Here is a 23,664-nt window from a genome sequence, read left to right on the forward strand (position 1 = left end):
GTATGAATATCTTTTATCCTTTTTTATTTCGTCGCCCGATGAGTGTCCCTTTTTAATGCGGTTTTCACGTACCAACAAAAAATAACAATTCACGAGGATCGCTTTGTATGCATTTCATTTGCATTGCAAATGATCACAAACAACCTCACCTCAACAATCTGTCCCTCGCTAAACCATAGTTATCGATAAAGCGTTATTATTGCATCATGGGAATTTTATTTTCGAAACAACCAAAAAAATATGCCACAAGTGGTGATGAGTATATCGATTTCTCTAGGTTGGTTCTGTGTTTTTATTTTTGGAAGCTACAAACGATACGAACACAGAAATCGATTTGTTGAGCCCTGCTTCTGCACGCGGAATGATTTTATTTTTTGCCAATTTTTGTCGTTATAAGATTATCACTCTATCGCTCTATACGTGTGTGGTTGTTGTTCAGTATTGGCTCGCTTGGTTCAACATCAGCGTCATTGATATTTTGTTTGCTCTTGCTTCTCTCTGACCATTATAAAAGGGAAAACCACTTTAATTTTAGTACCCCAAAGACAATGTCCCTTTCCCATTCACAAAAAAAAAACTCATCGTTACAATGAGACACCTCGTACGGAATTAAATCGAGAGGAACAGGTACAACCGGCAACAACACTATGATGGCGCTTCGATGACAGCATTCAGACTCTCTAGTATACACCATGCCCATCACTGGATGCTGGACAGATCGTAAAAAAAGGAAAAACGCTCCGAACCAATCAATTTTAATGCCAGTGTTCCTTTTTTTTCTCTATGAGAATCACTGTTTTAAAGTTGGTTTCGCGGGGAAAAAGGAAATTATAAAAAGGATCCCATTGCTTTCCAGCCGTCATCGCAATCAAATCACAAAGCGTTTTTTTTATTTCGAAGACTGGGAAAGAACGTTATTGGTTTGGCCTTCGTCATTGTTTTGCTTTTTGTGAGTGACAGTCCTATTGACCACGTGGTTTGAGAGTGTAAGGATTGGGTCTTTGCAAAAGTTACGAACTAGAATCATGATAAAGTTGAAAGATCGATTGCTGGTTTGAAAACCATTTGCTTTAAACATTTCATCATGAAAATTACATATAAATAATAACACCAAAAAATATTTAAACTGAAATTATGCAACCCGCAATCAGAATATTGAGATACACGCCTAAAGGTATGCAATATGTGAGTAAAAGGGTGGCATTTATTTTTCAACTGTAAGAAGTTGGTTTAAAAAACTACAAATAAGTATTTTTCGATTGTTTTGCATCTACCCAATATTACCCGCATGTCATTGTCAAAGATTCTTGTACTGTCGCGAGTTTCACCCAAACTTTTATTTTCTCACCGAAAAGAAAGGAAAAATCAACGTAATCCACAAATTGCTCTGTTGAAATTTACATTCTGTCGCTTGACAACTTTCGCACTTGTGTAAAGAGAAGCAAAAAGCAGGAGCAATACTTTTAAAACGGCGTAGAAAATACACTTTACACTTGCAGAAACCACTCCAACTTCCGAGGACGGCATGAAGCTGGCATGACATTTGCGACCGCCAGCTCTTAAGTGTGGCGTGATGAGCGAAATAAATTGGTCGAATCAAAGACCCGCATCCCGGTCGCCTCATTTCTTTCTTTTCGCAGCTCCTTGGCCTTGGGTCGAGTTTCTTCCAAATGTGTAGCAAAAATAAATAAAAAAAGCAATGTCCAGCAGCAAGAAAATTGCTTTACCGATTGCGCCACGAAAATGGAAGCACAACTTGTAGCGCCCTCTCGAGGGATTGCTTGGTTGAATCGTGAAGAAAAAGAATCTTCCATCCACTTTGCTGGAAACAAACATTTGCTACCGGCAAGGATTGCACTTTCATGTGCAAGATGTGAACCGGCCGCACGTAATGCACTTTATCGACCGACTTGCCAGCCAATGAGTGCTTCCCTCGGCACTTGAGAATAGCACTCGTCCAATCTCGAGGAAACATTTCAATTCCAATGATTCTTTGCAATCGGAGGGAATTATACTAACGGAAATTTAGACACAAGGTGTAGGAGAGCGAGAGTGAGACACGCGACCATGTAATCTAAATTATTTCCAACCTAATTGGAACCAATTCCATTCGGGACTGGTCTGATTCCTTTGAGGATTGGGGACTTAAACAAACGAGAGAGAGAGAGAGAGAGAGAGAGAGAGAGAGAGAGAGAATGCAAGAAAAAAACAACAAAAATTTTAAACAAAGTGAAAAATATGCAGCTCTATCAATTGAAGGAACTACCGATAGTGATAAGACACAGAACCGTCCTATCAGAAAGATTGCCGAGGAACGATCGACCCAACGTACCATGCGTCTCCATTAATTTCAATTAAGACATCGTGTCTTCTTCTCCCTGTGTCGCTTCTAGCACGGTCAATGATGACAGAAGACGCGAACGCGACTCACTTGTCACGCGGATGACTAATTAAAGGGAATTGCTCAAACGCTCAGTGAGCCGGCGGGCACATTGTGCAGGTCAATATTTACCCCATCGCGTAACTAGGCGTATTCATCTAGGGAAAAGAAAGTCCAAGAAGACAAAATCGTCTTCGTGGTTTGTGGTGCTGCTGGCGGTTCTTGAAGGATTATCCGCATTAATAAATTCGTTCCAGCCCGTTTTTTCCCCGTTTCGACACAGCGAGTTCACGTGGAAGTAATGTTATTGCGGTTGGATATAAATAAGAGACCACTAGACGCCTGGCACGATTTTTTTCTGTGTGTCTGTGGCTTGGGTGAGTTTGTAGGAGTGCTGACTTGTGACCGAGTTTTACGCCATCCTGACCTAGGGTAACTGTACGACTTTTATTTTGTTTTTGGTTTATTATAAATACATGCAATGCTTTAGGAGCTTTCAATATATACGATATGTTTGGGACAAAAATCAAAGAGTGGATATTTGGCTTGCTGATTGCATAGTTTTGGGTGGTTTTATGTAATTATTTTAAATATTCTGAGCAAACTTTGCCTTTCCCTCTTGTTATTAAAACCCACATTATGTGGGTTACCAACCGTTTAGCAGTATCGTTGGCAAATAATTTCAAAGTCAAGTTGATTTTACAATTAAAAGCAGATCATTTGCCTTTCCCGCCTCATAATGCATGCAAATGACATACGATGACAATCAACGACTCTTATAGATAGATGCCTGTGAAGCGTTAAGCTTTTCGGTGTCTTTTGTTCCTTCATTTGCAAAAACCGATCGCATTCTACCGATTCCTTGTTTACCGATGTAAATCGCACTGATTAATATTCTACCACATTCAAATTGTCGTACGGATGGAAACGTCGAAAGCGTGTCTGATGGTTTGAAGTCGTTTAAAATCCCTGTTTTCAACCGTCACCTAGCTCAAAGCAACGTCTTTCCAAGCACTCACAAACTGTGCAAATAGTACGGTCGTACAGGCCCATGATAATGGTAAAAGGGGTTTAAATATTCATTACTGCAAACCGTCGCGTTCGCCAGTATCGATCGGTTTCTGGCGTCTTCAAACGATAGTTGCAATGTTGGAAGTGTCTCAAAGGATTTTTGTGATAGTTTTTTCGTTTGTTTCGTTTCCATTCATTCAGAGAGATTTTTTTGATTGTACGAACGGTGTACAGTTTATCGAAGTTAGATTGTAACAGAATAACCAGATAAAGATTTCTTTTTTTTTTTTGTTCTGAATTTGTTTTTCGCAATCTTTTCTACACGATTTTTAGATATTTATAAAAACTTTATATTTTTTTAACATATTTCTAATTTGTTTAAACATTTTTTCTATTTTTATTATGAGTTCAAAATACTACCGCTCAAAGTCCGACATAAACCGCATAGTGCTTGTGCTGCGCATTGCATACCTTTAGGAGTAATCCGGCTCGAATGAGAGCAAAGTTGTTTTAAATGACTTGCCTTGTTTTATGAATGGTTTTAGTACACACTTTATTGTTTCTTACGTATTTTCCGATAAGTTTAACATTAAATTCTACAACCTTTTCAAAACATTGATTCCATTGTGGAAACATTTTTCCCCCCATAAAACGCAAATATTGTCACATGTTGTATTACAAGTTTCTCGCTCGCGTGGCTCTGTTTCACATCCTTTCCGAAAACCCATTAAATATGATATCTAACGAGCCAAGCTTGCCGTTTTGATGTGCCTAATGTCCAAGCGGACGGGCGTGCAGTTTATCGCATGCAAACACATCGACAACACAATGTCCACACGGTCCCGGACCGATGGGAAAATTAAATTAAGCTTTATCAAGGAAAACAACATCCCCCCGGCGGTGTAGAAGGGGTTGCACTTACGGAATGGGCAGCATAAATTTCTCACCGTCCAACAACATCGTCCCAAGCACACCAGCGAACCACGCCAGCAGCAAGTATCGGCAAGGACCCGGACACTCGCGACTCGATAGGATTTATCAAAAGCGAGACGTCGCGCACGCCGTGTGCCTAGCTGTCTAATAAATAGCCGTACATAGCAAACAGAAGTAGCAAATTGTGTCGAGCCTGCAGGCCACAGTTTCAAGTAGTGTTGATATGCAAAACAACACAGCGGACCGTATGCGAAACTACCAAAACAGAGCTCCCGGGAAGAAGACTTATGGCCATACCGGACCTTCCGGGATCCGGGCCCATTTGCTGGGTGTTTAATTATTTCGCAAGGATAATTCACTTTCTGCAGATATCGTTTATAACGCTTCTTGTGAAGTCGGCTTTCATGAGTCTCAAGTCCAGCGCAGTGTGCATATAACTGATGTGATTTTTTTCTTCTTTTCCATTTTGTCCTTTCCTCAGATGTCGTAGCAGCCGTGGCGATCATCTGGACAGTGTGGGAACGAACCCACCTGCAATGGAGCACTCACATGTCAACGGCAAGAGCGCACGTCACAGCAGCGGCAGTTCGGTTGGACCGAATGGGCGCGAGTACTGGGGCAAGCTACCGGAACCGTCGCCCATGGGGCACGGTAGCAACGGAGGTACCAACAGTCAACACAGCTCCCAGCCCCCTAGTCCGACCGCTTCCCGCAAGGACAAGACCGGCTCTAGCCCCAGCCAGTCACGACGCAGCACACCATCTTCGAAGGGAAGTTCAGGCCGTACCAAGGCGGCCGGTGGTGTCCCGCAGAGCTTTGGATATATTAAACGAACGAATGGTGGCTCCAGTATGCCGGGATTAGATCCACATCAGCAGCAGCAACAGCAGCAGCAACAGGGACAAAATTTGCTTACCGGTGGACGAACTGCTCATGTTTCGGCTGTGCCAAGATCCAGCAAGCTGAAGGTTTCCGGCGGCACACAAACGACCACTGCTGACTTCCAAGCTAGTAAGTCTCATCATGGCGCTGGACGCCTTAAAATCCTCACGACCACCATCGCTAATGCTCATCTCTTTCTGTATCTCTTTCATTTTAGAAGTCCAGCAACATCCGCAGTATCGTAGCTTCTCGCTGACAGGACCTGGTGCCGCTCAGCTTAGCCAGTCGGTGAAAGAAAGGTTTGGCTCCGGAACGCACAGTTTACCTAAGCCCGGTCTAGATATGCATGTCTTCCAACATAGGTTTGTGTTCCCGGTTTTGCTAACACCGCTAGGACGGCTAATCAATCTCCGCTCCACACACACTAACTGCATCAAAATACTCCTAATACTAACAATTTTTTTGTTTCTCTCCCGTATCATTCTCTCTCTCTCTCTCTCTCTCTCTCTCTTCTTTAACACGTCCTCTGTGGTCTTTGTGTGATTTTTTCATCCTCTCCAAAAACTCATCTTAACCTCTGCAACCAACTCGCTGCTTCCACAAATGTTTGACACCCTGGCGGGGAACCGCTTCTCTCGTGGTTAGAATGTCCAATCGCGCCTCCGCCAAGCTTACCGATGGTAGCCTCTCCGACACGCAGACATACGCGGAAGTTAAACCCGACTACGGTTCGTACGCCATGTGGTTGAAGCATTCGAATACGGCCAGCAGCCGACTGTCGGAAGGTGACACGCTGGATGCGATTTCGCTCGGAACGGCACCGTCTGCGGCGGTGGCGGCAGTGACCGGATCGCCCGGTGCCGTCACCAGACCGCACAAGCTGCTGCATCATACGCGCGGTGAAACACAGCAACCGCATCTACAGCACCAGTCGGCCACCACGAACAGTCCGCGCCTGAACCGTAGCAATAGCATCAGGTAATTATGCATCCGGGGTGAGCGCGTGCTCCGCGTTGCTCCGTGAGTGTGTCCGTGTCTCGATGTGGATGTTTCGTGTTTCGGTTCCTTAGCCGATCTTCAAGAATTCTGAGTCTGATGTGTTGTAGTGCGCTTTTTCTATATATCCTCGTTTGCTTCTTGAATATATTCTTTTATGTACTGTAGTACTAAAAAAAATACTACAAAGTTAAAGTTCCTCTGAAAATGTGTTACTTTCAGGATATTTTTTTTACCATTTTGATTGGCTTTTTCTTAGGAACTCTGACACTCCTACTCCAAGAGCTAGTACTCGGAGGTCCTGCTTTTAAATTTTTTCGTTTGCTTCAAGTTTTGCTTGTAGGAAGTTTTCGTTTAAAGCTAAATAATGTGTCCTCGGTACACACTAAAGGACTTAAACCACACTGTAAAATCTCGTGTAACACATTTAACGTCACATTTTCTCATTTCTTCACGCACCTTGGATAGCTATCTGAAAGAGAGGACCTACCCCAGGTAGATATTGCGTTATTAACTTCCCAAACATACGAAAAAAAACCCAGAACACACGAACCTCATCAACTCATCACATTTAAAAAACACCATGTGACCTCCCAATTGAAAACAATACCCCCCTGAACATTCCTAGCATGCCGTAGTGAACCTGCCCTTCACCACATACACATGACCTCACGTGTTCAGGAAGAAAATAAATGAAAAGAAGACCTGGAACTGGAAAATTTATTTCCCCTGCAACGCGACGTGGCATTTCCTACGCGTCCGGAATGCTTACGCCGTTGGGGATGTTCATTTTCGGGCTCTTCCACTCCCATCCTTCTTCAGCACACCTGCCCGTATGCATGCGTGCGGCTTAATCAAGTTCTCTGCCTTCTGCCTTTGCTGCCTTATCACTCACTTTACGCATTGCATTTTCACAGCACGATTGACAGCCGTCATTATGGCGTTCGTTCTCTTTCATTCGGCTCAAGAGGACCTTCGATAAGCTTTCAGCCGGTTCGGGCATGTGTGTGTGTGTGTGTTTTATCGACCATGAATTATGCACCATTCGCACGGATAATGACAGGCACGTGAGGAAGCGGACTAGCGCTCTACTTCTACTTCCGATCGATAATCAATCGATACCGATGGGTCCTCACAGTTTGGTGTACTAAATGAAGACATTGCGCTGGCTAAGGACCTAACCGGCTGTGGTACTTCATTCATGCATGGAGTTGAGTTTAAAATAGCTCGTTTCAACAACCGAAGTACAGGCGTGTCCTCTGCCTTCTCCATCTCCTGTGCCATTTTGAGCTGTTAAGGATGCAATGGAGAAGAGCACCAGGAAACTGCTGCAACTGGTTGGGTGTGATAAGATTAAAAAGTTTTTAATTAAATTTACTTTGTTTTATTGCATTTTGAACGCATCGCGTTTCGGACCTTTTGTTTTGGAGCGTCTGGATAGGCTCACCGGGAGTCGTTCGTCCACTGCTGTTTGCGATAGACAATGGAAGGAATTAAATTTTCCATTCTTTCTGCTGCTTTCAAGCTGCAAAAGCTGGTTGTGTGGTTGGTCGGTCAGCTATTGATAATATTATTCTTCTTGGGATTTTTCTCAGTTTTGCAGCCATCATTGGATGTGCTTGGGGCACTCCGGACGAGGTAACCTACTGTGGACCATATTGTTGAAGGAATTTGTTGAAGTTTGTCTAGCGTTTTAGTGCCATTTTTCTAGACATGCGTTCAACAATGTTGTGCACCGGTTTACGCTATGCAGTGGAATTTTCCGGCCTGATCGTTGCTCGATGGGGAGATTTTTACATGAACAATGGCTGCTAAATAACGTCCAAAGGGAACGATGAACGATGAAGTAGAGAGGAAAGCGTCGTAAAACTCATCGTGTCATAAAAATCGTATTAAGTAGCTGACGATAATAGCACATTGCTTGGAAGAAGATGAGGTCTACCAGAGCAAAAAGTTGTGGACTTCAAGCTGAAGTTAGCATGACGATTGCCTTCAAATGAAGTTGTTTTCGGCGAGCCATATTTTTGATTGACCAGTAACTATTTCGCCCAGCCGATGAAGGAGAAATGGTTCCCACAGCACGCCAACCGCACACATGTTTACGACAACGAAAAACTTTGAAAGGCAAAAATATGAATCCTCGGTATGTTGACTCCCCATATTGGGTGTCTGCACGACAGCGATTAACTTTCCTCATTAAACGTCGACGGTACCACTGATTGAAGTTAGCCAAAGGGCACCCGCTACGACTCCGCATATATTGACCACCCTCTCCCACCTTACCTTAGACAAACCCACCCGACCCGAATGTCGCGTCACTTTAATATTTATTCGCCCATTTGGGGCGCTTATTTACGTGCGCCGATGCGCCGAAGCCATCGCCACAATAAGCATAAGCAGGCAGGCGTACGGTGGCGTTTGTCACCATGCCGTGACCACCACGTTTTCGCATTGCCACATCATAAATGCTGTCGACGGAGAGATGTTTGTCCGTCAGCAACGTTGACGAGGTAAGGACGGTTTCGAACGGAACCCTTTTTGCGTTTCAAGTCGAGCTGGACTAAAAGCCGGTGGTGGACAGAAATCGCAACTCCCTGAGAGGCTGTTTTAGTTCTGACCATTTATAGATGTGTTCCGTAAGCGTTCCAGCACGGTTGGAATCCGAACACGAACGAGCAGGAGTGGAAGTTCAAAATCTGAATAACTGTTTGCAATTTAAATATTTATTCACGTGCATAGTGAGCATTCGGTGATGTTAAAACTAAGGGTTTAGACTTTATGTATAAAAATATAAAATTTATTTATATTTCATATGGAAAATTTCACTGTTTTGTAGGTCATAAAACAACCGTGGGCGAAATTGAAACAATGCAGAGTTCAATATAAAAAGAATTAATCATTAAATGCTCATGGGCGATAATCCTTGCTCGTTTTTTTAACTTTATCAATCAAATAAGATATTTTTAAGATACATAAAAAAATTTGGTTCAAACTACCCACTGTGACCTGCCACAAGGGCGATAGCCCGTGGTCCGGTATCCTGTACATCGCCTTCTACAACATCACCTTACGCATCTCACCCGGTACGAGGTTCGACATTTCGAAGTCTATGCGGATTCTGACATTCGTAGTGGTTTGCATATTTGCATGCATCTACCATCTCACCATCACCAACTCCTCTACCAGCTGTCCGTCCAAGTTTTCCAGCTCTTTAAACATTCATTTCTCATGCTATTAAGGCAAGGTTTGCGCCCTCCTATCACCTTACTCATCCACGTTATGATGTTCTCTCCATAGCGTCACCTCACCTTTAGCTCAACAATCTCATTGCAACAAAATATTAACTCCATATGGCTTAACTTTGTTTTCTACCTCTCTGTCTCTGTTTTCCCAAAAAACCCCAGATCGACCAAATCGGAGAAAATGTATCCCTCGATGTTGAGCCGCGGTCCAGACGTCGAGATTGAACCGTACTATTGTCTTCCCGTCGGTACGGTTGTGCACGCCGGCAACGGAGGCATGGTACCGTGGAGTCAACCAACGTCCCCTACTCCACCGGCCCGCGGATTCGGTGGGCTGCTTTCGCCGACCCATACCGGTGCGCCGGGCACTGGTGCTGGCAATCGGTTGACCTATCCGAAGAAGAACGATGAAGGTAAGCAACACTAGAGCCAGTCCAGCCTTATCCCCTTAATGTATGCAAACTTATATTCTAATCGGTTTATTTTTCCAACTCTTCGCATCCCCAAAAGTGCATGGCAGTCAGGCATCGCTCCTTTCGGGCGGTTCATCCTTATACGGTTCGACCGAGGAACGGCAGGCAGGTGAAGTGCGACGACTAAAGCGCGAACTAGCGGACGCCCGGGACCAAGTCATGAGTCTTTCCAGTCAGCTGTCAACAAACGTGAGTAGCTTTCCGCTTGCAAACAAAAAAACTTAAATACCGGAAATGGCATTCGCACGAAAGTTTTGTCGGTTGTTGGATGAGTTTTCTTTTCCCCCACCGAAACGACAACTGTCTAATGCGGATGTTCTAGAGTCGACCCAGTTTTGTAAACTTTGCTCCAGGACACTAACTTCAATATATGTGTCTCAAAATGGGAGCGAAAAGGAGTTGAAATTTGTTGAAGAGTTTTTGCGAAATTTATAGAAGTTTCGCTTGAAAGTCCTGAATGACGCTGAAAAACAAGCAAATTTCCTTCAGGAAGTTCTTAACTAACTTATTTTGATGGGATACTTTTCCAGGACATAACTCACAATGCGCTTGATTTTTGGGACAAAAAGCACGTTTAACAATAATAATCTGTCCGGCTATAATTTCCTGTCAAAAAATTATTAAGTTAAACTGAAGATTTTCCCATTACTCTAAATTTGAGAAAGGGGTTCCTGTCGAACAAATAAAAAAGCGCAAAGAAATCCCAATAAGACAAAAAAAAAGTTGGGTAGCGCTCTTGGAGAAAATAAATTTTAATTTTCCCTTCGTTGGAAAGCCAAAAACCGTCCGTTTTCGCCATTTGCTGACCGTTTTGCTAATCGAGAATAAGTTGGAGGGTTTTCTCCCGGACAAGGCCGCCGAGCACAGTTTGGTTTGTGGCTACAGCGTAACGAAGATTTATTGTTCTTCTTTAGCCAACATGCGAACTTGCAATTCCCGTCCAGTGAAGCTAGGAGCTCTGTTTTTTTGTATGCCCTTTTTCGTTTCTCTGTCACACGAATTTGAGCATGTTTTCTAGTTTTGGTTTATCGTTCAATGTACAGGATTGCTTTTGTTTTTCTCGTGTTTGAAAAACATTGATTATTTCGTTTAAGGTTTTTTCGTTGTTGATGTGTTTTTCTTAATTTTTGCACTTCAACACTTTGTACCAATTTGTGCCTTCGTGGAAATGTTGCAAATAGGTCAGCGTACTAGGGTAATCGACCTTTGTGCAGGGTTTGAAAGCCCTTTTATAGAATGTATTGATTTTGTTGTTTAAATTTAGTTTGGCGAGATATATTACACAATACATACATTCTATCATACAGAGAATTATAATTATCATGGGCGCATCTCTTAATAGCTTGAAGAAAATACTCGACGCGCGTTTAACGATATTTTTTTAATGAAACGAACTAAGCTTAGCAGGAAAAATTGTATTGAGCACATCATTGTTTACTTATTAAGTTCCAACTTCTGTATGTATGCAGTCACTTTTTCGGCTGTTTTTATTATCAGTTATTAGCCTATTAGAAAGTAGTTTTGAAATTATTTAGTCTCTTTGGTCAGCCATTTCAGAACCTCCGCATTAAAATGTATTTACTTGAAATAATTTGCATACTTTTAGGCTCATTGCTCCACGTATGTTTCAAATTACTGTGGAGGCATAATTTTGCTGCCAAATTCTGTCTATAAACCTTTTTTTTTCATGCTAAAAAAGTTCTGGGTAAATAAAATAAATTTACTACTTATAGCTTCAACCGTAGCTATCGTGTGAAAAACCCTGCATCTTCCCCAATGCACTTGCTGCATTGCACTTTTGACCTTTTTTCTTGCTCTATCTGCATCACTCAAAGAAGTCTTTTTTCTCGCCCAACACGTTCCATCGAGTCATTCAAAAGGCGCATATCGGTGCTGTTGTCGGTGCACTTAGTACGAAGCTTGCGCCTGAATAGACCCTTATGATTGTCGATTGATTGATTGACTTTGGGGATGGCTACGGCTTCGACGGCTTTCGGGCCGGATGGGTCAATTTCCATCAACTCTCGTTAATGCCACACAACGCCATCGCCGGCTAGAGGCGCTAGTGAATCAAACAAAACATGAAAAAAAAGTCTTCCGTAACAAATTAATTCGACCTACTTGCACCCTGCCTAATGATGATGCTGGTTATCCGAATGGATAACTAACCCCGTACCGACCGATCGCTAGTTGGTGCTTCCTTTCCTGCTGACTCGTTTTTGCTGATAAAAGATGACAATCTTTCCTCGTGGTCAGAAGAACCTGTTTTCCGGCATGGTGTAGTACGTGTTCATTCCCATTCAGAATAGGACGTCGTCGGTTCGTTGCGTGTTGCAATACCGTACGCGAACAATCGATCGATCGGTGCGTCGTATCGTGTTGGTGAATTTTTGCGATAAAACGCATATAACGGAAACGATGTGCCATTGAAGATCTCATTCCGGCACGAATTGATAGTGCTCCAAATATCATGTAGGATGAGTTATTTTTCTCCCTACACCGATGGCATTCCTTCCCCTTTCCATCGACATATTAACCACATAGATGCAAGGAACGGAATCTTTAGGTTCCTGTGTCGACACAGGGCAGTCTGGAATTTTTAATTTCCGTGACGTTGCTTTTTAAAAAAAAAACACACCCTCCGGGGGAATTGCATTGTTTCAACGAATTGCAGCTACACACGGAAAGGTGCGAATTGCAGCGAGACCAAGGATGGTGTTATAAGCATTATTAATGCTCGAAAGTCGCTGAAAAAAATGCTATCCATGGGCGCTCAGGACACACAGTAATGAGAGGTCCCTTCTCCGTGTGATGCATCCACATTTCATTTTTGTGGTTTTGGTTGAGGTTTTGGTTCTTCTTTTGCGGTGCTCGCAACACACACACACACACACTTTGCACCCTGGAACATTGGGGACGGCGATAACCGATTGCTCAGGAACTGCAGTGTTGTTGATTGCGAAATTAAATTGCACTTAAATTACGTCGAAATTAACAATATCTTCATTTTATGATTTTATTACACGCTGTGTGTGTACGTGTCGCGGTATGACTGCCTCGAAACTTCGCCATATTTCAACAGGTTTTGACAGATTTAAGTATATTTCGCTTCTATAATGAGCTGTGGTTCAAAGAAATAAAGCGAGCGGTACATCCACTGTATGCAGAAAGTTTGACATTAAAGAACGATAATTTAAAGCCCATTTAGGTAGATAGCGACAGCCTTAAGGGGTTTTTATACATCATTTTTTAAACAAGTAACACTTTTTCGATCTTGTGCTAATTTTTTGTCCAATAAACACATCCCGACGCTTCCTTTGTGACATTCTGTGACCAGTTCCTGCAACAACAACAAAAAAAAAAACCGGTTCAGTTTTGGCAACGCACACAAGAGGAATGTCACATAAATCGCTTTTATAAGCGTTGGGTGACCACCACCAACTTCTTCAGCCCTTCTTTTGGGGGTCACCTCTCCAATTTTGTTGCACGCTCGTGTTCGTCCACAACCAAATATTTCGCCCGTTCCTGTCGTCAATGTCCACAACGGGGTTTCATTTCAATTGAACCGTTTTATTTATCTCGGTTGTTTTATCTGTTTTTCGTTTGCGTTTGCTCTGGATTCTTTTTTTTTTTTTGGCCTCTCCCCCAGGGGACAGTAAACAGAGTACATCCGTAACTCGGTCCGTTAATGATCGTGGCGACGGTTAAAAACCGTCACATTGACCTTGGTGGTTAAAGGTGGTATACTGCGGCCACCAACACCTGATGCACAGGTGCTCGGAGCTCGTGCATGGTCATGGTTTTCGTTGCAGTTAGTTTGGGTCATTTTTTTCCGAAGCCTGCCTATGGAATAGTAATGCAAATTTTTCTTTGCAATACCTGCTGGTAAAGAGACAGATGGTGATCTCAATGATGGATGTGTTGGTTGGTCAGGACGAGTTTTTTGAGAGTGTATGGGGCAGGTGACTTATTTCCTGATTACTAAATACACTCGAAGAATGTTTCGCTCTTGTGGTTAAAAATATGATGAACCACAGTTGTTTGGGAACTTATTTAACTCTGATACACGTATTTGCTCGGCAGAGGTATTTTTCTAGAACAGCAACGTCAGAACGGCAAATATTATTGATCAAATAATATTCTTAAAGGTATAATCCTTCCCTAAAAAGATTATTCTGTCCTGCTGACTGCATACTTGAACGGCTTTCAATAGAATCTAGCAGTTTATGAGTAAACGCCTATATTTATTCAATTAGAAAGACGTACTGTACATTATTATTTAAACATGATTTTTTTTTATAAACAAATTTTACTTACTCTTGGTCTGTTTGTTCTCTCTTTTTGTTTTGTTAGAGTTATGCGTCAAGTTTTTTTTAACATTCACTGCTACTGCTAATATTATTGTTTAAATACTGTTTAAATTTGAAGTTAAGTTTTATTACATCTATGGTAGCTTCCCTTAACCCTAACGGCTAATTTTATGCGAATCACACGGTTTTCTTTCCTAAAAGCTACATCAGAAACAGTTTACCCCACACGTTATTAAGTACCAATAGAATGTAACAACATTTTATAGCTTTATGCTTTCTCATATGTCAAATCTGACATTACTTCAATCAAACCTTTATCGAAGATGCAGCCTTCATTGGTCATTCGTCACTATTAAGAGCTCCCATTGCTCAGATTAAATAATAGTGCTGCTGAACGCTTGTGGTAGTTTACCTTCAGCAAAACATTCTCATGAACCAACGAAATTAAATCAATCGTCTACATCACGCCAGCATACTTAGCATTTTGGCAAAGGAAGTCGAAGGTCATTGGAACGATTGGAATGCATTCGGCAAAGTCAGTACTAGCTGCATTGGCGTACCGTGAGCTAACGTACCCATAATCACCGCAAAGTAAAATATACATCAAAGCAATCGCCACCGAATTGCCACCATTCGCAATCGATCGTGATAGTCAACTGCAAGCAAGACCTCGCGCATGATCTAATTTGAAATTTCAATCAATCAACCTCTGACGTCGGCGGCGGTTGTTACCACCACGATCTAAGGAGCTCAAATTGGTTCAAATGAAGCAAAAAATAAATGAAATATCTCGCCACCTTCAAGGCCTTTTCAGAGACTCCTTGCGATCTCTCTGTCATCGAATTCCACTAGAAAGCGATCCGATCGTCACCAATAGAGGTACGAGGGTGCAAATTTTAAAAAGCAAAGCTGTACACATGCCGTACTTCTTTGGCCTGCGAGTGTCATAGTTTATGTCACAATAATATTCCGAATGAATCGGCATCGTCACCACGTTGGCATTACCCACGGTGACGGTGCAAAATGGAAAGAAAAGCGTCAAATGAAACCGTAAAGAACACCCACAAGGCTTCTCCCCAGCTCCTCTTGGTAGAAATCTGTCTAGCGATGCCGTGCGATTATGTATCGATCGAGAGGTCCCCTAGTCCGAGCAGCTATCTGCTGACGATCTCTCCCTCTATGACACGAAATTTCCATTGATTTCTCGACTCGACAGGGAAGTAAAATTTTTACTACCGACAATAAACCAAAACACAAAACACGGGAGCAATAGATCGGGCTGGAATGGCCCGTTTTTTGTGATGTGATGTGCCGTGTTCCACACGATGAAACACATTTGCAACACACGGTCAGCAACGTTGGGTTCGGAAATCGGCAGCCGGCAGCCTGTCGTACTCATGTGTCATGTTTCGTTTTCTTTCTTCTGCTAGCTGCTGTTATCGATAGCAGCAGTAAAGCATTATGATGATTAATTTATTCAACAACTGCTAATAAATAGTTACAAGTCGTGCGGTGTGTGTGCAGCATGTATGCTTTGATCTGATTCCGATGAGTGTCCGGCGGTTCGATTGCCATTAGAGAGTCTTTCAGGGTAGAGCAACCTACGCAGATGAGGGATGTTTAAATTTATTTGTCGGTCTCAATAGGTGGATTAATATACTCAAACAATTATAATTATGCTATGCTGATAGTAAAGTATAGATAAAAGGCAATTAATTTTATCAAAAATATTTTGACACTTTTTTTTTGGGATTTCCTTTCGTTCAATTTATCATTGGAAAATATTATATCTAATATTTATAGTCACGTTCGAAACGGTTAGCTACATTATACGGGATTCGATTGGTGTGGAATTTATAAATATGAATCCAGATCATCAGAATCTATATAACAGTGGGCTATAGAAAACCATATTTATCTGCATTGTCTACAATTATCTTTATTTAAGTTTAAGTAGCCGTTTATAAATATAAATATGGTGCCGTATTTTCAGCTTTTGTTGAGCTTTTTTTGTAAAAAAATTTTAAGGCATCTTCTTCTGGTTTTAATGCCTAATTCCTTATATATGCCTTATATATTGCAATTGTTTTTTTTTTTTTTTGTTTAGGATCGATCAAATATACTTCTTAAAGCCCCGGACCACGGGAAATTTTATACTATTGAAATCGTTGCTAAACTGACAAATAATCTCAAAACAAAAAACTATTTCAAAGCGAGAAAGTGTCACAAACACTCACGATAGTTTGTAATTTAGATTGTGAAATCTCTCGTAGCCCGCCGCCTTTACACTCAAGACAAAATTGAAAACGAGACTTCGAAAAGAGAATCTGTGCTCGAGGATGAAAGTACAAGCTCACAAAACTATCCTAAGACAACCAAACTGTTAAAGAATTTTAGAAAACACAAAATTTTAATGATTTAATAAAAATCATTACAATACATTTTTGAGTAAGGTATGAATAAATGAAAAGATTAAATTAACAATTAAAAGTAATAACTGACCGAGCATCTGCTGGATTGCTCACCACTGCACGGTTCTAACATCCTCAGGATCCCATGCCAATACTCGTCCATTTCATCTGCTCGATAGTAATACAACCGTTGCTGTGATGGAAATTATGATTGATTTATGTAGTTGGCGTAAAGTTGTAGCTTTACGTTCCATTTTTCATTTGCCGAAGCCACCCGCTTGGAGTGTGATTGAATGTGCAGAATTTGCTACTATCGCAATTCGATCTTTCCATTTCATATCGAATTAGTAAAATAAACTCAAAGCATCTGATTTCTTGCGCTTTTCTTTTGAGTTCCACAAAAGTATCGATATCAAATGCAATTGCACAACGGTACACAACAACCTTTTTGCTGGACGCAGTGTGAGGGCCACAGAACGGAAAACTTGTGCACCGGAATTCAAAATAAGAGCACGCGGAAGTAGATGCCCGAAGGTTCGGCAAATGTTAAAGCATAACAAACCCGTCAGGAATCGGAATCCGCCCACACTCTGCGCATGTTTGTGTGTATGAGTCTGTAGTTATGAAATCAATTCCATCTATCATTCATCTCGAGCTATCTGTATCTCGAGTGGTTAGAGCTCTGAAGTGTCCAGAAACACACAGGGCCAGACGCCAGAGTCTTCGATTTCTTTGAATGCTTAATTTAGCACTTTGGTGTCTGTTTGAGAGAGAGAGAGAGAGAGAGAGAGAGAGAGAGAAAGAGAGAGGAGCTCCACACAGCTGACGGTCGTGATTGCAGAATTGGCTTACCCAATGATATAGTAGCGAAAGATCTTTTTTCTTCCAATTCCAACTTTATGAGACTGTCTCTCAATATGGCAGAATGCTTTCTTTTCATAATCCTTTAAGTTCCACTTGTAGGGAGCTGCTGCTGTATCGTGGCGTCGAAAACAAGCAATCGTACGCTGGCCCACTTTGGTCGTAAATCGTCGAGAGGAGCTTATCATTATTTCGTTAAGTCTGGAGAAGAATTAGGGACAGAGGACCCTAATTCAGCGGTATGGGGCAATATGTTTCACTATCTGTTCGTGTGTCCCTATTACCACACATGACGTTTTAGGTTTAGTGAGTTGAATCACATTGAAAAGGAGAATTTGACATAAGTAGGTTCGCCAAAATGATTTTCGAAATTGTCATTAGCGGAGGCCTTGGTATTTAATAGGAGTTTAAAGGAGCTTAAGAGCGTAATGCGTGTTCTTTTGAGCTTAAATTTATTTATCTTAACTCGTAATCGAATAAAAGCTACAAAAGATTGCCAGATTTAGTGACCCACTGAACAGTAATGTAGAAGACACAAGACAAACAAGATTTGTTAATATGTTAAGTTTCATTTCTTTGATCTTATTTTTATGAAAACAGATCAGATATCGCTGCGAAAAATTATTTTGAAGTCCAAAAGCACGAAACCTGAACGAGAATCGAACACGCATAACCTTGTCGTGTAACTAAGACTGACCATATCGTAGCCACATACGCTATTTCGGTTCGTGACTGACGCCACGTACTAAGTCGACTTTGTGCTTCAATTCTCTTCCCACTGGATCACTTCTGGTAACAATTCTCTTAGAGGCATCTCAAGAACTAGGTTGCAGCTTCACATAGTGCACATTTTCTTCACGATGAAAAAAACACGCTTTGTAACCAATATGTACGTGCATCGGTCGCTTGCATCCGGCCATAAATGTCATTGATCAATTCACATCGCATACACACACACACACACACACCACAATGCGCATTTTTGTTGCACCCTTTTCCCCTCTTCCTCATTGTCGGATGATCATTTAACGGCCACTTCTCATTCCACCGCAAGCTGCTTGCATTAGACATATTGCCTATATAAGGAGCAGGCTACTACTACACGCGGGCTGCATACTTTCGTCAAAGTGCATTGTGACCATGCTGCTTCCTTCTCGCCCAAGTGTATACATGGTGAGCATCTCGAAGTCGCCACAGGTCCGAAAAGTGCCGTTTTTCCGAACCGATCAGGCATCTGGTATTGGCATCTATCAAAAAAGGCACGCGATAGGCTGGGAAGCGTTGTGAACAGCGCATACACACGGTGACACTGATAATGTCACTATAACGGTCATTCGTTTTGCAGCTGCTTCTTCTTCTTCTTCCTGTCCTGCTAACCGTTGTCGAAGTTCATGTTTTATGAAGGACACAAAACGAGTTGCAGGCAGCTTTACCGATGCCGATGGTTATCGATGAGTTATGCTGTCAGATGAAGAGGACCTTGAAGAAGACGCGGAGAGGAAAAATTGTGAAAGATTCCATTTGGTCATCTTCCTGCATCTTCCTGGGTATTCTCCCATTTCTGGGCAGAACGGAATCGAGGACACAACAACGAGGCACACGGCACACTGATGCTGTACCATAATGTTCCTTGGAGCCCAGGTTTTTGCAGCTGCAAAACAAATACTGCACTTTATATGTCCCACCAGCTGCATCTGGGAATTGAATGAATGAATGAAAAATATTGTTCCGATTCCTCTATTCCAGCGACGCTCTCATTATGCTCGGTTAAAACCTAGTCATCACGTACAAAACAAGTGGACAACGTACAATGAGGTGATCTGTTTGCCACAGCACGACCGGCATGCACAGTACGTAGGGTAAATGAATTTAATGGCCCAATGTCGAAATGGATTATTCAAGGTCCTCACTCCCTGGCGTTAGCTCCAGGGCAGTGGCAAACGACAGAAGGCATCAGAAATTCAAATAATTCACTCCCAAGTGCTAATCGATTTGCTATATTTGCTTGCTCACCTGTTACGGAAAATGAAGCACGTAGCCAGCCAGCACAAGCGAACTGGAGTGGGTTGGCAAATATTTTTCACTCAATTCAAAAACCCAACCCATGTCCCATATGTTTATAGCCCAGCAACACGATCTCCAGGCTTGTCTTTTTTTTTTTTTTTTTTTTTTGGGAAGCCCTAGCACCCTGGGTGGTTGTGGTGGTTTGGATTTCAATGAATTCAATTCACACCGTATGTTGGCTTAAATATTTCCACTCTGGCCACAAACAGTTTAATTAACACACCCGGTAAACTGGCCGCTTTGATCGCATAACCACCTGACCAGGTTGAGCACCCGGTCCGAAAGACCAGCCGCTTTTGGTGTGGTTGGAATTCTTTGTCGACACGGTGCTTTATGATGACTCTCTAGCTCTAAAGAAACCAGTACTCCCGGTTGGATTAGAACTTCATTCGGTTGACCTACTTTCCGGAAGTGGTAGTTGCGGATTATCCCCGCCTGAACTCCTGCAGATTGTTAAAAGGGCCAGCTAAGGCTTACCCTACGCAAAAACCCTAATTCCAGCACACACACTTTGTAACCTGCCTTGACGATTGGCGAGCTCTTGATGATAAATCGAGCCACTTAGACAACTGTTTGCGCTTCGAGCGCCCTCTAGCGGCTGCTCACGATCGGACGTGATTGCGGGTACTCCGGGCGGTTAGTAATGAACATAAAACGTTCCCTTCGCAATTGCTGGACCAAACCAAAAAAGGGTATTGAAAAACACAAGAGCCCCAAAGCTGCTGTTGCTCCTATGAGCGAGAGATTGCAATGGCTCTAATGGCGTTCAATTAAAGACGTACCAAAGACTATGACACGTTGCCTTCATCCCGACTGCACTTCGACACTTTCACGTCACATTATCTGCAACTTTCAAGTGCCATGCACAGAGACTTGCAGTGCTCCCAGCAGCGGCCTATAATCGATGTCGGATGTTGATGATTTCTCTCCCATTAGCCGGGGTTTCACGTAATGATTGGCCGCCACTATCGAAAGCCGCCATCAACCGATTACGGTGTTGCTTTTCCGAAATAGCTTTTTGAAGATCTGACCAAGGAAAGCAGCCGCGGATAACGATGAGTTTCATTTTTATAAATAATCGCATCATTCCACTCTGATGTCCACTTACTGTGTGCAGATGACCTGTTGCTGTCGTGAAGTCGTTGTACGAAAGAGTGTGGGAAAATGTACGTCACTAACCAGCTAGCAAGCTCAAGCAGGACTTTAGGAAACATAGAACAGACATATCAATGAAACGTCGGGCCCAACAAAGTGTACAACGTGTCTCGTTTATTTCCAGCATTAGCCTTTCTTTCCTCATTCTCTCGCTCCCGTCACAGACATTCTGGAGTTGTGCCAAAAATGTCCCCTGCTTTGCTCTTCGCCTTCTGTCACCGAACAGCCTGACACGAGTGGTGTGTCAAGTTGGTGAAGATAATCAGCAACTCCCTGTTGCCGCTATCAGTTTTGTTGTGACAGATAATCGTTACATAAGCCTCTGTCCCTCCGGACTACCAGAGCTACCCGGTCTAGACGGGTTTCCGATAATCCTTCAATAATATGCGTCCGGTGGAGGTCTTTTTGCATTTCTGCACCGGGACTCTTTCGCCCCTTCCGTCGAAACCTGTTCCCCGGTGTGAGAGCTAGACTTCCGCTGACAAATGAGTGGAAAATTGGTGTTGTCGTTGGTTGACTGGAATGATCGATTTTCTTGTTAGGATGTCTGTCACTGAAGCATGGGGAAAAAGAACATATCTTCCAAGTGCCATTGAACTTCTGACATCGCTAGGCTATGATGCACTATCAAGGGTGTTTTCCAAAAATAAAACACCTCATCTTCAATCCATAATCTTTACATCAATAACAACTAAAAAAAAGTTCACGGTTGTCTCACGACAAGCGATCTGTCTAAAAGGATTCCACACGATATAAATCTCCGCTGATGGACCGTGTCATCACGTTCCGTTTTTTTTTGCGCAGATGATTCCAAGCCTAGGTTCTCCTGGTCGCTGTCGAACGAGATTCAAATCAAACCTCTCCACAATGGTTTTATCGACCGTTTAGTAAGCCCCCCTCCTCGTTGCATCAGCTGCTATTGATGGGAAGTCGAAATGGCTTAAACATTAGCTTCCCCATATTGTGCTGCTCTCGGGCGCATATTAGCAGTCGTTCGTTAGCGTCGGCCCGCATGCCCTACCAATGGCTTCGGATAGTAAAAATCTCTACTCGTATAGCATACCGACGGAGATTGCATTTCACACTGGTTGGATGCGTTCCCTCGGTCTCGGTGATTGCTTTTGCAGACTTTTATTTCCACCGTATGCACTCGCCAATGTCTGTCATTGTTGGACCACAATCCAGCGTGCAGTTGCGTGGAAAATCGTAGCCGTTGTTTTACTCGCCCGAGATCGCTCGGATGCTTCCCATCGGCGAAGGTGGAGCACTTGGTGGGGGAGCTCCCGCTGACCTACATTTGACTGCTTTTGCCTTCACACAAACGGTTAACGACGAGATTCTTGGCATATGATGTTTATGTCATGCTGGATGTGCCTGTTGCTGCTAGCAAATGCAATCTGGACATGTAATGAGAATTTACATTTTTATAGACATCTGGGTGGGAAATTATGTTTGGAAAATTATGGAAAATGGAAAATTCATTAAGAAAGCTGTGGATGACTGCACCATATGCATGTGTATCGATAAATCTAATCAATCTTCCTACACAGCATGAATGTCTCCCAAACAATATAGCTTTAATCAAATTTTGATCCAATCCTCCAAGCTCAATTGGAAACTCTTAAACCTTCTCAGACCTTCTCATATCGATCTCGTATCTGTATGCCACCTTTCATCAACGGTAACAAATTCATTTCGCTTTGCAACATCACCATACCCATCGTTTCGTGTAACGACACTAGCGGTGGAGTTGGGCTGAAAATTAGGCGACTGGCGCATCGTTGTCGCAGCACCACCGGCTGGGTTATTGCGCGTAGATTATATCGTGCCTCGTGCAGTGAACGGTGTACCACTGGATTGCTACCCAGCGGGATGCACCTGTTTCTTTAATGTAATGTGATAGGATCTTTCCGTCGAGCAAACCTTCTCTACCAGCAGCCCGGTTTGATGATGAAGACATGTACATCGGCGCACTTGGCAACGCAAGTCTCATCGCCTTCTGCTTGATGGTAATGCGATGGTACTGTACGGATAATGGAGTAAAAGGATGGGAAAAAGGGAAGCATCTATGAGCTGAGCTGAAAAAGGAGTACACATTAGATAGCAAATGACGCATCGGTTAGTAAACGATCTTCGTTGCGGGAAAACTGGTGAATGAAATCTTAAATTTTCAGAGAGAAAGGTTGCAGATTTTGAATTTCTTTCCTGTTAAACGGTAACGCAATGGAAAAAATCTTGGATTTCATTTAAGTTTTGATGGAAGAAGGTTTGTCATTAGATTGTATATTAGATATGGATGTATCCATCCATTAAACATATGCAATATGTTTTCAAAACCTTTACTTATGAACATGGAAATATATTGAACCTCCTCACTAGGTTGAAGTGGCGCCGTTCTTCGTACTGCAAGACAGGGGCTCAAATCCTTTCAGTTCCCCCGTAGTTGAGGACTTTTAGTATCTAACTACGCTGTATCGATAGGTCTAGCAAGTCATTTGAAGACCGGCGTGACCTTAGAAGGTCGTTAAGCCAAGAAAAAAGATGAGAAAACAGGTTAACATTTTGTCTTATTTTTTTTTTAGAAAAATATTTTTACGATGATATACGACTTGTATACTAACAGGCGTTACATGTACAAGAATACATCAAATGTAGAACTAATGCTTCTACAGCATCCTGTTCCATTTTCAAGTGTCTGTAAACCTTTCCCGATGTATGTAACGCACAAAAATATGCTCGTATGAGTTCCGAACTGTTTGGCATATGAAATGCTAATTTTGGCACAGGCATTACGACAGATGACAAATGCCACAGACCTTACGGATCACCCGAACGAAACGCCACAGTCAAAGGAAAAGGGAGGGATCGGCATTTCCAGTGTCTCACCCAATTCCTTCATTCAACGAATGCGTGGTGTGAATTCCCCTTCGGTTGTTGAGCTCATTT

At 42.5% G+C, this 23,664-nt stretch overlaps 1 protein-coding gene across 1 annotated transcript in view; it reads left to right on the top strand.

The window, feature by feature from the left end:
- Positions 1–23,664, top strand: part of LOC126563716 (protein sickie) — a 231,060-nt gene that overhangs the window by 148,173 nt on the left and 59,223 nt on the right. Inside the window, exons 8-13 of the mRNA XM_050220362.1 lie at positions 4,806–5,335; positions 5,424–5,568; positions 5,852–6,184; positions 6,671–6,697; positions 9,607–9,857; positions 9,955–10,106. Of these exons, the coding sequence (XP_050076319.1) occupies positions 4,806–5,335; positions 5,424–5,568; positions 5,852–6,184; positions 6,671–6,697; positions 9,607–9,857; positions 9,955–10,106 (1,438 nt within the window). The remainder of the gene's footprint in view (positions 1–4,805; positions 5,336–5,423; positions 5,569–5,851; positions 6,185–6,670; positions 6,698–9,606; positions 9,858–9,954; positions 10,107–23,664) is intronic.

This window comes from Anopheles maculipalpis, chromosome 3RL (assembly GCF_943734695.1).
Source record: "Anopheles maculipalpis chromosome 3RL, idAnoMacuDA_375_x, whole genome shotgun sequence".
NCBI classification, from domain to species: domain Eukaryota; kingdom Metazoa; phylum Arthropoda; class Insecta; order Diptera; family Culicidae; genus Anopheles; species Anopheles maculipalpis.